The sequence below is a fragment of the Phyllobates terribilis genome, unplaced genomic scaffold, assembly GCF_046119375.1.
Source record: "Phyllobates terribilis strain yellow unplaced genomic scaffold, ASM4611937v1 Scaffold_4__5_contigs__length_816908805, whole genome shotgun sequence".
In the NCBI taxonomy this organism is placed as follows: Eukaryota; Metazoa; Chordata; class Amphibia; order Anura; family Dendrobatidae; genus Phyllobates; species Phyllobates terribilis.
The window spans coordinates 456,791,185-456,809,526 of NW_027362764.1; the positions used below are offsets into that span (position 1 = coordinate 456,791,185).

Consider the following 18,342-nt stretch of genomic DNA (forward strand, 5'->3'; position numbering starts at 1 on the left):
CCATGTGCATCTCTCATCTCTCCCCTCCCCCCATGTGCATCTCTCATCTCTCCCCTCCCCCCCATGTGCATCTCTCATCTCTCCCCTCCCCCCCATGTGCATCTCTCATCTCTCCCCTCCCCCATGTGCATCTCTCATCTCTCCCCTCCCCCCCCATGTGCATCTCTCATCTCTCCCCTCCCCCCCCATGTGCATCTCTCATCTCTCCCCTCCCCCCCATGTGCATCTCTCATCTCTCCCCTCCCCCCCATGTGCATCTCTCATCTCTCCCCTCCCCCCATGTGCATCTCCCATTCCCCCCACTCCTAGTTAATTGTATTTAAAAAAAAATAAAACTTGTTATACTTACCCCCCGTGAATCTCTCATCCACCCCCCGTGCATCTCTCACCCCCCCGTGCATCTCTCATCTCTCCCCTCCCTCCCATGTGCATCTCTCATCTCTCCCCTCCCCCCATGTGCATCTCTCATCTCTCCCCTCCCCCCCATGTGCATCTCTCATCTCTCCCCTCCCCCCCATGTGGATCTCTCATCTCTCCCCTCCCCCATGTGCATCTCTCATCTCTCCCCTCCCCCCCATGTGGATCTCTCATCTCTCCCCTCCCCCCCATGTGGATCTCTCATCTCTCCCCTCCCCCATGTGCATCTCTCATCTCTCCCCTCCCCCCATGTGCATCTCCCATTCCCCCCACTCCTAGTTAATTGTATTTAAAAAAAAATAAAACTTGTTATACTTACCCCCATGCGATCCCTGCAGAATCCTGGCGCTCGTCCAAATCGCTGACACCAGGTTCTCCTGACTTCCGGCCATGTGACGGCGCCGTCACATGACCGGAAGTCAGGGGAATCATGAAGGTGCTGCCGCAGCAGCGCAGCGCTAAGATGTCCCGGACCCGGCGCTTAGCATGCGGCCGGGGGCCCCATGAGGAGAGAGACGCACAAGAGGGGGGCTCCGAGGGGGCTCCTACCGGCCGGGCCCCATACTGGAGTCAGGGCAGTCATGCCCTGATGGCGGCCCTGCTGGAGGCTGGAGGGGCCCCCTCTCCCCGCGGACCGGCTGAAAAACCCCAACGGCCCGGTCCTGGTCCGCGGACCGGCGGTTGGGGACCTCTGCGGTAAATGGTTTGTCTCTTTGGGGCTTGAGTACCAAATGGTGCAACCCAATTTGCTGTAACGGTTTCAGCATTTTGAGATTTCCAATACTCTGTTAAAATCCATTTTCTTTGATCTGTATTTAAATTATTTGCCATTATGTGTTATCTGAATTATCTGAAAAGAAAACAGATTTGGGGGAGATCTATCTGTGAAAACTAGATCTGAGAAACTAGCTCAGTTGCCCTTAGCAACCAATCAGATTCCACTTTTCATTTTCCAAAGAGTGTGAGGAATGAATAGTGGAATCTGATTGGTTGCTAAGGGCAACTGAGCCAGTTTCACTTTACACCATGTTTGATAAATCTCCCCCTTCATAACCTTATTACACTTTCTGTCCACCTACTTTTGGACCACCCTGTATATATTCACACACAAACACATATATAATATATACACACTATAAACTATATGCACAGTGTGTATGTGTGTGTGTACAGATATGTACACACACATTTCATTTATATTTTTTATATATACAGTATATAGTGTATATATAATATCTATATATATGTTCTGTTTCCATAACCTGTATAGCAGGCATAGTGTATACTAACCAAAAGTTATTTTGGTTGCAGTACAGCAAAATAAATGCAAACTGCCCAGTTCTAGTTCTTCACTGTGCCTGGCGCCAGTAATGTAACATCCTCGATAGTCCAAGGGATCATGGCGTACAATGTGGTCTGGCTGTTGGTCTATATATTCTTATATAGTTTTCTAGTGTAATGTATCGTTGTACCATGATATAACATATAAGCTAGGCCATGCATAGTATGAAGCAATCAGGCCTCAGCAGTTGCACAGTTTACAGCCATGTATCCTTGGATGCTCCCCTGCTATACTGTAAAATCTCTACAACTGGGTATATATTAATGCCATACTATGGAAAGTGTGTGCATCATACAGATCAGGGCCATGAATGATGCATTCTAATGTTCTTCCTGATGGGGAGTTTTTTAGAGATTTCTAAGAGTAAAAAAAATCCTTGGGGAAATTAAAACCGATAAGGGAAGGAAATTACAAGAAGGTGGTTGTAAGTGACTGGAGAGAAGTGAATGCATTATGTTTGTGGTTTGGATTCTGACATGAGATATAATAAATAGGACTAACAAGACAAAAGTTTTACTGCGTGCAGTAATACCGAGGAATAAAAAACAGACATGACACGTAGGCTACTAAATGGTTCAGTGCATTTAAAGCCCACGGGGTGAAGCATTTCAGAAAGCAAGTAAAACAGACGTACCAATAAGATTCCAGTCATGAAGCTCTAATATGTCCCTGAACAGATAGGAAGAAAACAGTTCCAGTCCTTTTACACAGAAATGCTGAGGAAAACAAGGAGGTTGTATATTAGTATCCATATTACTATTAGCCCCTGCGAGGGACGCAGTATATGGCACGCAGGTAATGAGGTCACTAGGCGTACACAGAAAGGGTTATTATGGGAACATATCATTCAGTTATATCCAATAGTAAAACCGATTTACTGCATCATTCTAGCTGTAGCTTGTAAGATCTATATGGAGCGCCCCCTGCAGGGCAATTATGGTTTAATGATAGCTGGGTAATTTGGCGATGTTATAACCAATATCAAAGCAAACATTTAAATTTATTAGTGGTGATGTTTCATGCTACCTGGCCCAAGGAAAAATCAACCTGGATACTAAAAAAGAGAAAAATGCAGGCCTGCAACCCGAAGTGCCAGTCCAAGGAAACAATCTGGGGTTGGTATTTTACTCGCTATTCTTGTTTTGTTTTTTTTGCGGAATGAGTGGTAGTTTTTAAAGGGAATCTGTCATTGTTTTTTACCACTAGCATAATGTAGAGACAGAGACCCTGATTCCAGCAATCTGTCACTTACTGGGCTGCTTGCTGTAGTTCTTATAAAATTTATGGTTTATCAGCAGATCACTAGAGGACTAGTAAACCTGCTGCCATGATGTCCTCCATATTCATGAGCTCTGTATAACTCCACCCACACCACTGATTGGCAGCTTTCTGCCTATGCACAGTGTACACAGAAAGCTGCCAATCAGTGGTGTGGGCGGGGTTACAGAGCTCAGCATTCACAGAACTGGTGGATCAGCAGCAGAGAAAACAGGGGTTTTATCCAAACTGAAGCAAGCAGCCCAATAAGTGATGCATGGCTGGAATTAGAGTCTCTGGCTCTACATTATGCTGCTCAAAAACCTGGTGACAGATTTCCTTTAATAGAAGTTGAGACAAGGTGCAGTCATGAAGGTCTCTGGCGATTATCAATATTCTGGAAAATACTATTTTTTCCATCAGCATGTAGTGTTTTGTTCTGTAGCTAAAATATTCTCTGCAACGTCAGAAGTGTAAGCAGTAATCTGAGCAGATGGGCCCTCGCTATACAGCTGCAGCCACTGGAGCACCTTCCAGGCCTCGCGAATGATCGCTGGCAGATCAGCATTATTTAGTTAGTAAGGATCATGACTTGTTTGTGTCCATAGATAATTATAAATCTCCCACAAAAAAAGACCATTTAAAAACATGGATGCTTTTAACTCCCACCATGCAAATCCCATCCAGCTCAGTACACCTCGGCTATGTTCTCCGCGACAAAGATGCATTGTTAAGCATCTGTACGCACATAGGCAGCCAAGCATGACAATAAGACTACGTTAAGACTAGCAGGTTCCCTGCTGTACTTTATTGCTAGTTTGCCAACATTACGACAGATTCAATAGCAGACAATGAATCATTTTGAAGTCTGCATTCATCTTATTTAGAAATGTCATTCCAGACCTTTTATAAATATTAGAGAAAACAAAATAGCATGGCGTAAGGAGGAGAGGATGCATGGCCAAGAAGAAAAAGCATAATGGCATAATACGGAGAGAAAATGAGATTGTGCTAATATAATAAGGCTTGCTTCATTAGACTTTAATTATACTCCGCACGCAGCGCTGTCGTTGTCCGTGTCTATTTGAGAAACGGAGATTGTCATCTCCCCTAAAGCTAGGATAAAAGCAATAAACATATCTGGCAACACAGTGCCAGGGTGGAATGGGCGGAAGGAACAGACTAATAAGTAGGAGAATGCGATCTGCACATTAGTCGCCACCGCCGCGCTGCTTCTAAGCACTTTCCCAACACGGCTTGCCCTTGGTATTAACTCATAGCTCTATTGGAAGGGCTGGCAGGCACAATTAATCCAGGGCCATGATAACACGGGTGCCCTTCAGTCCATTACTAGCCGGGAATGACCAGCTCTCCGCACGCTATTACCTGCAGCACAATTACCCGGAATGTGAAGAACGGCCCTGCAGGGTGTTGTGCACAATGCAATATGGCAGCGATGGCTTTTAAATGGATTACAAGTCAGAGGAGCGTGCGAGCAGAGAGTTATGGCCGGCCTGGAAAAACCTCAGACATCTCACATTTACATTTTAGGAAAAACCCTCTATTAGATTGCAGAATGTCACCTTTTAATTCGTTTAGATGACACAGACAAGAGCTAAGAGCGGTACAAGTTAATTTGCTATTGACGTGCTTGCTGCAGCTGGAAAAGGTGCTGATGTACTACAATGCATTTGTGTCCTGCCCATGAACTGCGGGGACGGGGTGGAGAGGTGACCCTCCAATTCACCTGCTGCCTGCGCGGCCCCAGACTAAGCTGAACGCAAGGTGGTGGGCGCCAATTCTGCTACGTCTTACTAAACCCATTCCTGTGTCTTCAGTGATCCGATATCAGTAAGAAAAGGAATACAAAAAATGCCCAAGTGCGTGTTAAATCCATTACAGCCGACATAGGATTTTCTTTGGCAGGGTCCAGCAACAAAAGGGTTATTCCTTACCTCGGGCATCATTTCCTCAATGAAATGAATTGTGTAGTCAATGTTAAACCGGATTACTTTGCACAGGGGAATCTGCAATAGCAAGGAGAACAGCAATCATTTTTAAGGGATAACTTGAGACTGCAGCATCTCTGAGAGCACTTAGCTGCAAACCAAGGCAGTGTATAAAACAAAGAAGGGAAAAAAAGGACCCTGGAATGAGAGATGGACTTTCATCCTCCGCAAGGTCCCGCAGGTTCCTCAAGGAAGAATTGTATCGCCATCTAGTGGCCGCAGCGTGTCACATCCAGCACAGTGTAAACAGCATGCATCACATTACAGCCACCAGGACGAGGGGCTTAAGATATGGAAATAGCCAACAAATAAGAAATGCTCATCACTTATATTCTCTATCACTGAAGTGTTATGCCAATTTTAGGCAACATTCGGTATCCTGCAAAAGCTAGCGAACATCCAATATAATGTAATGACATAAATAGTAAAATATATTCATTGCCATCAGCTTCTGCATTTCTTTCCTAGCAGATATTACATATACCACCATCTGGTCATTTAGCTCATTAGGTCTCACCAAGTGTCAATGAAGACAAAAATACTAAAGTAAAAACGCATCACAAACGCGAGTCTTGTACGCTGCAAGATAACTTTCAAGAGATGCACTTTTAGTACAGAAAAATCAGCTGCAAATACTCAATATGTGCACATACCTTCAGGGCCTATTCACATGCTGCATTTTTGCCAAGTGTTTTAAAAGAGTAAAAATGCAGCGTTTTACAGAACCAGCAAAGTGAGCGAGACTTCTGAAGTCTACTGCACATGCCGCTTATTTCTGAATTGAACCAAAGTTTTTTTTACATCTGCAGCATGTTAATATAATATTTTCAGCGTGTTTGTGGCGATTATCATGGATTTCAATGAATAAGAAAAAAAAACAAGTAAAAACACATTTACACAGAAAAATCTGCTGCAAATAATCTGTGAACATACCATTATAGGTTTTTTTTTTTTTGTTTGCTTTTTAATGCTCGTCTCATGAGCCAAAAGATTTTACTATCTGATGCCTATGACTTCACAGTATAGGGCCCCCCGGGCAATGCCGGACAATCACTGCTCATGGATTGCTCCCAAACCGCCACCAATCCACAGACCCACATGGACTGGTGGAAACTAACTAAATGGGGTGAGTAGACTTCACTTTTCCTTGGTAAAAAAAAAAGGTAAAATTTAGTTGCTTTTTTTTCTTGGAGGGCCACCTAAATAACAGATTAAAGTAAGTTTTGCATTACTTATACCCAGCGTTCTCCTTTGCGTATAGTAACATTGATGCTGATGACCATTTTATACTAAACCTTTTTGGGTGTACGGGGGCACGGGTAAGTTTTTCTGACAATAAGCGGATTACTGCGTATTCAGCTATGGGGTCTTACAGCAATCATTTGTAATCTATGGAGGAGACTGCAACGGTTCAATTCTCCCATAGCTTAATCTCAAGAAAAACAAAGCATAAAGGGAATGTGTCACCAGGTTTTTGTACCCCATCTGAGATCTCTGCACGCTGAGCTCTGCAGACACTGATTCCAGCAATGTGTCACCTACTAGGCTGCTTGCAGCAGCTTTAATAAAATCACTTTTATCTGCTGCAGATCTAACATTTCTATGTATAACCCTAACCACACCATTGATGGGCAGATTTCTGCCTACGCACAGTGTACACAGAAAGCTGCCAATCAGTGGTGGGGCGTGATATTAAAAACCTCATGAATATGTTGGGCTACATGGCAGCAAGTTTACTAGTCCTCTGATCTCATGCTGATTAAACCGTTCTTTTTATAAAAACCACAGCACGTAGCCCAGTTAGTGACAAATTGCTGGAATCAGGGTCTCTTTTCCTATATTATGCTGCTCTCAGCATAACAAAAACCTAGTGACAGAGTCCCTTTAAAATCAAAGTTCATATACTGCTCCATGTTCTGCCAGATACTCCAGAAAGATGATCTCTATACAGAGTCTGCACTCCACTATGGCTGAGGGTCCTCCACATTACTTGATTGGAGCATGGGTTGTAAACCAGACCGCTGCTTTGTTTATCCAGAAGTCAATGGCCCTGATTCATCAAGTGGTTATCACCTTATCCTAACATAACAGTTCCTGAAATGTCATAATATTTCAGTGCAGTTTGTAACTGGGCAAAAATTTCGCGACTTTTTGTATTTTTACGCCAGTTCAGGTCCGCTAACCATTTCTAAAAGTAAGCAAAACTGAGCCAAGACATGGCATGGATGAGCAATCACAAGAAAATCATCCTAATTTGCACAAACATGCCTAAAATTACGACATCAATGAGTCCCTTGTAGTGGTGAACGACAGCTGAAAGGCGAGCCAAGATCAATAAAAGTTGCACACCTCTTAGTGAATTTGGACATATTACTCCAGTGCGCTCTTCATAAAAGACTGGCGTACAAAACGGGTCCATCATGACTACTATACCACTCCACGTCTCAACAAAGCTGCTCACGGCTTCTTTCAGTTGGGTCTGCTCAGAAACCCGTCTGAAAAAGCCTAGAAACAGCTCAAAAGAATGAAGACACACTTGCAAAACACCTTGCTGTTCATATGCTCAGGCTCAGAAGATGTTTTAAGCATCTTTTAACAGCTTCAGGTGTGGAAAACTTGGGCGTCACCAAGACAAAATTGAGAAAAATGTTATTTTTGTTTATTACTAATAAAACTCACCAGAGTTTTCCTTTGCTGTGGAAATAAAAGAGATGAGAACGACCGGTGCGCAACAGACAGCACACGCGCTGAAGAATATTCACTTTTGTACTAGCTGCTGTGTCATTACACATGGGACCAAAAGTAATAAACGGTGCTAATCTGATTATAGGAGAAGTTCACACCTAATAATTGCATTTTATTTTCTCTCCTGAGCCTTTTAATGCAAAGTATGGAAAGAGAAAGTCTGGGAAATGTGTGCAAGGAAACGGATTCTACTTATGTGAGGATTCATTAGACTAGGAGAAAATCGTAATGTGATTATGAGCTTAATACAGAGAGGGCTTCTTGACATTAAACATTCTCAATACCACGCTTCTAGCTTCTTAACACTGCTTGTTACTCACGTTCCCCACAAATATGGAAAAAAGGCTGCCTTCCCCAACAAAACTCTTGTGATTAATGTGGTAGACCTACAAGAGATCAGACCGGCATGGACTACCCTTACTCATAGTCGCAAACAGTCTCGTTTTGTCCGGGAAATGATCCAACAAACTCGCCCAATAGATAACAGACCATATCAATTACTTACCTGTCCTCGCTCCCGACTCCACTGCACATAGTATTCAAATACTGCCCAGCGTCAGGACATCATGTACAGAGCTGCTCCGAACAATGCAGAACCTGACCACCCGAAAAGGAGCCTGGTCTGGGGCATAGCCTGAGGTCAGAATACCAAGATCTAATATAGGGTCGAAATTTTGTCTGGATTAAAGGGGTTATTCAGGGTTTATAAAACCTGTAACAGCAAATGGCATGTGAAATCACTGTTGCCAGCATCCCCCGCAATATAGTCCTTACGGTAAGACCCTTATAATGAGAACAGAATAAAGGACATGTTAAAAAATATATAAATATTCTGGCAAACTTCACCCAACATAGATCTAAAAAAGTAAATAAACTTTACTAATGTTTTTACAGATTTCATTGTCCTTGTTAAGATCAGATCAGTGGTGGTCTGGATCCCGAGTCACCGACCGATTTCTCAAAGCCCCCTCTATGAGAGCAGCGCACAGCTGCAGAGGACAAGAATACTGGTTATATCATAATAGCTTCTATGTGAAAATTGATCTCACATCATCAATCAACTATTAGTCTTTATAGAGTTTTAGAACATCGATCCACCCTTAACTGTAAAGTATCATAGTTTCCGCATCATTACCAATCACTTGGGAGACAACTGGGACCAATTGTGGATCATTCTATGATTTGGATTCTCTAATATTTAATAAAGAGGACAATGTAATTATTTTGCCCTTTGAATCCAAATGACAGATAATATTAGGTATGTGGCGCTATAAAGGGGTCAAGCTTGATGAAAATGCACACTACAGCGGTGGCCATAACAGTTGTCATAGAACTTCTTACCATTTTTTAACAACTAGAGTAGATCAAAAAGATTTACAGGACTCTGGCCCTTCGGCCAAGTCGACAGTCCATGGAGACTGGACCATATCTCTTGGAATCTTCTACCTGTCAGCATTCTCTGCACCTCTTCTTTTTAGGAGGCCTGGCACAACACCATTGTTGCAGTGTGATGCACCCTTTACATTGTGCTGGGCCTACTCATCAGAATGGACGATGGGGATACTGGCAGGTAAAATGTGGTCCAAAGAGCTGTGGTCCGGAGGCCGCAGAATATAAAGGTCTATGCCGGAGCGGGGTCCTAAAATCTTACTGCTCAACTCTTAAATACATAAAGTAGATACAACTCAAGAATTAGCTCTGTTCACATAAGTGTCTTGGCTAATAATCATAATGGAGCCTTGTACACAGACAGTAGAGCAACAGAATCAGCTGCGATCCCATGCTGTCCTGTCTGAATACTCTCTTGCTTCCTCCTTGCCCAGCAGCTGTGATATGATCAGACCATGTCCCTGTACGGTCAGACACAGCCATTACACAGTACACAGCAGGGGCACATTTATAAGATTATCTCAGCACAGGAACATTTTTTTAAACATCCAATTGTGGAAGTTATTTTTATTTTAAGATCTATGAATCAAAGTGTATTTTGTTTATTGGTAAACCCCTTTAAAACTGGTAAAATTACACAGCTTTTTAACAATGGCATCAAATCTGCAACATTATTATTACAGGGGAAAGTGTCTGTAGCATGTGGGTGACATTTGTAAAATCCCATCAAATCTGCAGGTAAAATCCACTGAGTATCAGCTCTGTGTAAATTCATTCTTGGTGTTGTCTTGAAATGATGATAGGTAATTGTGAACATGTGCCAGCAAATAGTCTACTCCCCACAGATTCCATTATAAAACATAGAATAGTTTAGATAAGACTATTTCACAATACTTTGGTATTCGGCTCCTCTAATATATGTGACTATACAACTCAATTACTACTTAGGTTAGCTGGGATTGTATAATTCAATGCTATTAAACATGCACAGGGAGGAATTAGTCCTGTTAACTACATTTAATCTGGTTAGGCTTAAATATGTAGTAAATGACATGGTGGAGCTGCATACTGAATACTTAATATTAACCTTAAGCCTATTCCATATAAAATTAATTAGACCTTTTTTTATTTTTTTTTATTTTCCAACCTTCAAAAAAATTAGATATTTATGGCATAGTGAAATCAGAAAAATGTGAACAAGTTTAATTTCCTAAGCTCCCCATGTACGGTTACCTCTCCATTCCCGACAGAGCACAGCAGGGTCCCAATCTCAAGAAAGATGCAGGTCCCATTATTATTGGACATCTAAGGCATATCTCATCGATATCCCACAAATGTCCCAGGTGGGAACCCCCTTGGCCAACATTAGGTAAAGCATCGGATGTTATCAGTGGTCAAAAGGCAGTATGGATAGACAACACCATTGCATCTATTTTACTTTACTCGCTTATATAGCGCCATAATACTCCACAGCACTGTACAGACTTTATTATCATAGTTCCCATTGGGGATCAATATTTAAAATCCCTATCCGTATGTTCGGAGTTACTGAAGAAACCCCACGCAAACACGGGGCAACAAAACATGCCTTGTAGATGTTGTCTTTGGTGGGATCTGAATCCAGCACTTCAAAGCAGCAGTGCTAACCACTGTAAGGTGCCCCCTAGATGTTGACGAGGTAAACTGGGCATTATTTTTGACATGAACTTCAACCACTAGTGGTAAGGCCAAGGACTCGCTAAGATCTGGATGGAAAAAGTTTGAGAAGCCCTGTCCTACACAGTAGTAGGTTCACAAAGCTCTATGGACCCTGTTCTTTAGAAGGCCTTCTGAATAATCAGAATCTCAATTCATTTTTATAAATCCAAATAAATAGAAAGATCTTAAAAACACTTGTTTATATTACTGTCCTTTAAAACAGGGAATTCGCATCTCATACATTTAAGGTAGGATACCCAGTTGATGACATAAATGTCACCAACGCCAACAGAACTCGCATCTCTCTCGACAACAGGGCCCTGTTCAGCGGTGATGCCAGTAGAGAGGTGGTTGGAATTTCCATATACATGAATGAGAATTCCAACCACCATCTTCTGAGAGCAGAGAACGTCCGAATCCCCTCTCTCAAGATAGTGGAGAACAGTATTGGGACCCTTCATAAGCGACTAGTCATATTAATCTAAAGAAATAATACAAAACACAACAACCCATTTAATTTTCCAGATTGACACTTAAATAGTCACAGTCTTTTTAACTAATCCTAAATTAATACTACAAGCAATGCATCCTTCTCCACTTATAAGCCGCCTGCCCTTCCCACCTCATCCCCTGAAAAACTACTTAAATCCATCTTGCTCAAGTACACTTAAGTATCAGGTGTAGATGGAGGTGCTCAGTGAGAAAGAGGTGGAAAAGGACACAAGCAGAGTGCAGCAGCTTTCTAGTCAAGGTTTTAGCTTATCTCAGAGTTGAATTCACAGCTACACTGCTCAGTATTGCTGAATACTGCTCCACAGGCTGCTGCTACTTGTGTGTGCTGCAGAGACAGGAAAGAAGGAACCCCTCTCATCTCGGAGGTACCACAACAGTTAGTCTCCATCCACTTGATCAGAAACAAGTGAAAGTTAGATCCTGATAAGAAATGGAAGATACAAGACATATTGTTCCTCATGTACAAAAACAACAATTTATTTCATGATTTTGTTTTCAGAACATCACAATTCCCGACCTACAGGCAAAATTAATCAGAAACTGGCTAAGTTATTGCAGCCGTGTATTTTTTATTCTGCTGCGCTTCAGAGAATGCCTTGGATGCAGGTCACTAGCGGCTTCTCCCTGGCCCCTCACATGAATAACAGGTCTCTTCCTATGTATGTGTATAGGGAGAGACTTGTCAGTCTAGGGGCATTGGGTGGGGAGAGCTGCTAGGGACCTACCTGTCTCCAGACTAGTCACCCCAGATGCATATAGTCCCTGGCCAGCTATTCTAACAGGTTTCGCTAAAAAGTACATGGATACAATAATGCAGCCAGTGGCTGATTGGTGCTGTCTGTGGTTCAAGCGGCATCAATCAGCTGACAGGTTTCCTTTAAGTTTTCTTATAAAAACAAACTATAAATTTTATGATGTTGATTTTGATGGGGACCATAAAATTGCAGCCTATTTAAGTTTATCACTGCACAGTTCAGTACAACACTATATTGTGCAGGATCATTTTACATCCCTAAATACTAATATGGATTGTTCGATTAAACTACAAATTGCTAAACAAAGTAGAGAAATGTATTACATTAGCTACAGAATCACTGAACGATTCATAGTCAACAAAAAAAGCCCTCCAAAGATAATAATTAGCAGGAGCTATAAAAATAAAAGACATGGTTTCTAAAGCGCTTCCATCACTATGTAACAGATACAGAAATGAATAGCGCGGCCTTTAAAAATTAATTAAAATACAAACGGAGGAGAAACTACTGCAATAAAAAAAAATCAAGAGCAAGAGAACACAAATCGCTAAATTGGACAGGATCATCAAAAGTGGATTCATATTCAGCTAGTTATCAATTTCCTAGAACAATAGAGAATGAAATCAAGTTGTTAACATCAGTTTAATAGTCTGGATTGGCATTAGACTGAGGAATAGTAATACGCTCTGCAGGTCAATTACCAGATTATACTTACTTTTAGGACTACAAGAATGAGGCACACCAGCTTATTTCACAGATGTTAAAGGGGTTTTCCCACTAACAATGTAGATTTTAATCAATAAATCTTGGAATAATAATAACTTCCACAATTGGATGTTTAAATAAAATGTTCCTGTGCTGAGATAATCTTATAAATGTGCCCCTGCTGTGTACTGTGTAATGGCTGTGTCTGACCATGCAGTAATATGGTCTGATACTACAGCTCCTGGACAGGGGAGAACTAAAGAGTGAACAGATATAACAGCACGGGATCACAGCGAATTCTTTGGGCTTATTCACACATCAGAATCTGGTCAATAATTTTCATCAGGTTTTGTATACCACAACAAGGACTGCAAATAAAGGGAAAAACTAATTGAAAGACTGATACCTGTTCTGTGATTTGAAGACACTCCTGGTTTTGGCATACAAATACTGATGAAATACTGATGTGTGAATAAAGCCTTTCTGTGTGGTAAAGCATTTGCTGCCTGTTTTTAAACGTGTTTTACCTCACAGAAAGCAGCAGCTGTGATCGCATCCTGTAATGTCGGTATACTCTTGTTTCCTCCCCTGCCCGGGAGCTGTGGTATGATCAGACCATGTCCCTGCATGGTCAAACACAGCAATAGGATGCGGCAATAAGAGATCCCCTGTTGCTCGAGACGCCCAGTCAGCCCACTGCACGTTTCGCAAGATGTGCTTCATCAGAGGTAAAAGTCACAAGGCGGTGCATATTCTTATATATACACATATAAACCAATATAAAGAAGGAACTCACACTATAAAATGTACAATTGCAGAAACATGTGTCCAAGATCTTGCATATGGTTTCACTATAAATACGCTGTCCTATATAAATAGTTTATTACGGGGGTTCTTGATTTGTCCTGCCACCTCAACATTTTTGTCCTTTACATTGTGTGGATTATATGTCTTTTTTATTACTGTGTACTATTAAAGCTTATTATGCTTTATGGTGATATTTGGTCATAGTCATGCTTGCTTTAATGGATAATTTGATATTATGAAAGATTAGCAGGAATAGAATTAGAAAAAGCAGACCTAGAGTAGGCCACACTTTCATTTGTAGAAGGATCACAAATGGACAGTTTGGAAGTTTTAATTAATTTGTTTATTGGATTTAGCAGAAACTAGGACAGATCCAATGAAAGAATAAATGATACCTTCTGAACCATCCGCTTATGATCCTTATACAACCTGGAGCATAGCCTACTCATGGTCTCCAATAGTCCTGTGTCTATAACAAAAGCAACAGAATCCCATTGAAAGTAATTGACCATTTCAGCAAACTGTATTACTTCTCCATTATGCCACCATTGGATTTAAAGATACGCACATATATATGAAATTCAGCAACAGGTCGATGACTTACGTTTGTGAGTGGAGAATGAGAGAACATCGAAAAGCCCTCAAAGATGTATTCATGGTCATCGTACTCTATAACAGTTGGCCGGTCAGTCTGAAACAAGAGGCAGAAGACATCAGATTGTGATAAAGCTGTTCTGTGCAGCTCCTTGGTGTTCATTACTCAAGGTGTCTGAATAGTGAAATTTCCTTGGCAAGAGTCTGTCTAAGCGGCAAGGTAAAGAAGTCTAAAACATGTTAATCAGTTGTTTCCAGCGCATAATGTTTATGCTTAATGCATCCATAAAAGTATCAGGCGTTCTTCCAGGTGATCTGGATGCCCAGACTATGGGCCAAGGATCAGGAGAAAGGAGCAAGTGACCGTCAGAGTCTTCTAATGCAGAGTCAGCCTGCTGCCAACATCTGCCTCCAGGCGGCACAAAGGTTAATTAAGGAGCAGGAACAGCAAAATAAGACGCTGTCCACAAATTCCAATTTCGCTTTAACCTGCACTCTATATATCAACAAACCATTAGTAGGGACGGGCGAATAAATTAGTGCGCAAACAAAACAGGAGATAATTGGGAAAGTTCATTTCAGTTGCCAATTTGCAGACAACACACAAATCAACACGGAGCAGAAAAAAAAAAGGCTGGGCGGAATTCATCAATCTCCTTTTATGCTCACTCAAGAAACCTGTTCAATTCTGCACTGAACGTGGGGAATTTAACTCCATTGATGCATGCAAAAAATACTCTGTGTAGCTCATAATTCACAATAGGATTGAGCATCACAAGCCAAAGTCAGGAGTTAAAGCCTTTTCCACAGCATCAGCAACTAAATAAAAACCCTGCAGACATCTAACTGTTGCCGCTGTGTGGGAGGAAAGTCATAACTCTCAGCGCTTGATTACATTTATATTGAGGAATATGAGGTAAAGACATCCATTACTCTGGAAGCATCGGAGCCCTTAAACACAGCGCACACTGTCCCAGTTGTCGCTTTGCATTCAAATACAGGACTGCCGCACCATCCACAGCCTTATAAAGTCAGCGGAAATGTCATTTCTTCTGCTCCCGGGTTCCCTCTCTGACTCCTAGATTATTATATGCCACTTAGAATACAGATAGGGAGCCATCCCATTAGCATATCTATAGGGCACAGATACTGTCTGGAGGAAATGGCCATTATAGTAGACTGGAAGTAGTCCATTTTCCTAATGGGATTCTATCATCATTTTTCTCCCCTATGAAATAAATATAGAGAAGTTGCAGGATCGGTAATCAATACTAATCGTTACATGCTTCCAAGTTGATCTATGGAGACTAAGTGCTAAGAAATCTTTACCTTCTATTTGAAGTTATCATGGAGGATTCAAATGTAGAGAACAGCCGTGCCATGTAGTTTGCTAGTCAATGAAAGGGTTATTACCATCATCATAGATGGGTACTGTTGTAAAAACAAGCACTTTTGCAATTTACTGTTTATTAATAGGTTTAGCCATTCTTGAGATATGAGCAATTTTCTTTACTTTAGTGCTTGTTGCCTAGGTGACCAACCACCCCTGCTGTCTAGGAGCGGTGGTCGAACAAGCACAGTGCTTTAAAGTTCTTTTTCTGTTGAGTTTGTAGGCACTGTTTTGAAGCCATTTCCTAATCCAGGCCAGCTTCAGTACAGTATTTACAAGCTAAACAGCAGCGGTGGTCGGTTTCTTAGGCAACAGGCTGCAAACGCAAGGAAAAAATAGTGTTACTATCTCATAAAAAGCTAAAAATGTAATAAACAGAAAATGGCAGAAGGGCTTGTTTCTACAAGAACTATCCAACAGTTCTCATCTATGGAGATGGGATTAACCCTTTAAAATACAAGATACTTATCCTCATGATCTGTTAAGAACCAATGAACAAATCCTAAAATATGACTTATTTTTAATCTATAAAAAAGTTTTTTTTTTTGTTTTGTTTTTTTACACTTAATTATCCCCACTACCTGCTGTGTAGCATCCACTATAGCAAGTCCCAGAACCCCAGAGGACGCCACAAGGCAGTGAAACATGATGGAGGGTTCTGTGGAGGATTTTAATACAGTGCAATGGATTCCAATAGTTATATTACAGACACACCAGTGATGCAAATTCAATATTTCGTCTGTTCAGACAGTCCGTCTGCTCCCAGGCGGAATTGGGAAATTTATTACAGCAGTAAGATAGCAGCGTATAGCCAATATAAAAGTGTATGAGATCACAGCCAGACGGCTAAGTGACCTGAAAAGTAACAAAGACATACACGGCTAAAATAACTGAGTAGGCAACGCTCACTGACAGATAGACAGGGGAGAAAATCATGCCTACATTTTAATCACTTTTCTGTTTGGGCAATTGTCAAATAACCATTTTAATAAATAATAAGTAATGTTTCACAAAGGTTTTCTTACCATTGGCAATTTGTAAATAGCCGAGGTTAAATACCGAATCATCGGTTATAGGTCCATATAAAGTACAGACCAAAAGTTTGGACACATCTTCTCATTTAAAGATTTTTCATTACTATGAAAATTGTACATTCACACTGAAGGCATCAAAACTATGAATTAACACATGTGGAATTATATACTTAACAAAAAAGTGTGAAACAACTGAAAATAGGTCTTATATTCTAAGTTCTTCAAAGTAGCCACCTTTTGCTTTGATGACCGCTTTGCACACTCTTGGCATTCTCTTGATGAGCTTCAAGAGGTAGTCACCGGAAATGGTCTTCCAACAATCTTGAAGGAGTTCCCAGAGATGCTTAGCACTTGTTGGCCCTTTTGCCTTCACTCTGCGGTCCAGCTCACCCCAAACCATCTCGATTGGGTTCAGGTCTGGTGACTGTGGAGGCCAGGTCATCTGGCGTAGCACCCCATCACTCTCCTTCTTGGTCAAATAGCCCTTACACAGCCTGGAGGTGTGTTTGGGGTCATTGTCCTGTTGAAAAATAAATGATGGTCCAACTAAACGCAAACCGGATGGAATAGCATGCCGCTGCAAGATGCTGTGGTAGCCATGCTGGTTCAGTATGCCTTCAAATCTGAATAAATCCCCAACAGTGTCACCAGCAAAGCACCCCCACACCATCACACCTCCTCCTCCATGCTTCACGGTGGGAACCAGACATGTAGAGTCCATCCGTTCACCTTTTTTGCATCGCAAAAAGACACGGTGGTTGGAACCAAAGATCTCAAATTTGGACTCATGAGACCAAAGCACAGATTTCCACTGGTCTAATGTCCATTCCTTGTGTTCTTTAGCCCAAACAAGTCTCTTCTGCTTGTTGCCTGTCCTTAGCAGTGGTTTCCTAGCAGCTATTTTACCATGAATGCCTGCTGCACAAAGTCTCCTCTTAACAGTTGTTGTAGAGATGTGTCTGCTGCTAGAACTCTGTGTGGCATTGACCTGGTCTCTAATCTGAGCTGCTGTTAACCTGCGATTTCTGAGGCTGGTGACTCGGATAAACTTATCCTCAGAAGCAGAGGTGACTCTTGGTCTTCCTTTCCTGGGGTGGTCCTCATGTAAGCCAGTTTCTTTGTAGCGCTTGATGGTTTTTGCAACTGCACTTGGGGAAACTTTCAAAGTTAGCCCAATTTTTCGGACTGACTGACCTTCATTTCTTAAAGTAATGATGGCCATTCGTTTTTCTTTACTTAGCAGCTTTTTTCTTGCCATAATACAAATTCTAACAGTCTATTCAGTAGGACTATCAGCTGTGTATCCACCTGATTTCTGCACAACACAACTGATGGTCCCAACCCCATTTATAAGGCAAGAAATCCCACTTATTAAACCTGACAGGGCACACCTGTGAAGTGAAAACCATTTCCGGTGACTACCTCTTGAAGCTCATCAAGAGAATGCCAAGAGTGTGCAAAGCAGTCATCAAAGCAAAAGGTGGCTACTTTGAAGAACCTAGAATATAAGACATATTTTCAGTTGTTTCACACTTTTTGTTAAGTATATAATTCCACATGTGGTAATTCATAGTTTTAATGCCTTCAGTGTGAATGTACAATGTTCAAAGTCATGAAAATACAGAAAAATCTTTAAATGAGAAGGTGTGTCCAAACTTTTGGTCTGTACTGTATATGGCGTTTCGAT

At 41.5% G+C, this 18,342-nt stretch overlaps 1 protein-coding gene across 2 annotated transcripts in view; it reads right to left on the reverse strand.

The window, feature by feature from the left end:
- Window positions 1-18,342, reverse strand: part of DROSHA (drosha ribonuclease III) — a 303,644-nt gene that overhangs the window by 213,903 nt on the left and 71,399 nt on the right. For both annotated transcript variants that reach the window (XM_073678641.1, XM_073678640.1), the window contains exons 9-11: window positions 14,242-14,328; window positions 4,972-5,043; window positions 2,394-2,475 (exon numbers count right to left, since the gene is read on the reverse strand). In XM_073678641.1, the coding sequence (XP_073534742.1) occupies window positions 2,394-2,475; window positions 4,972-5,043; window positions 14,242-14,328 (241 nt within the window). The remainder of the gene's footprint in view (window positions 1-2,393; window positions 2,476-4,971; window positions 5,044-14,241; window positions 14,329-18,342) is intronic.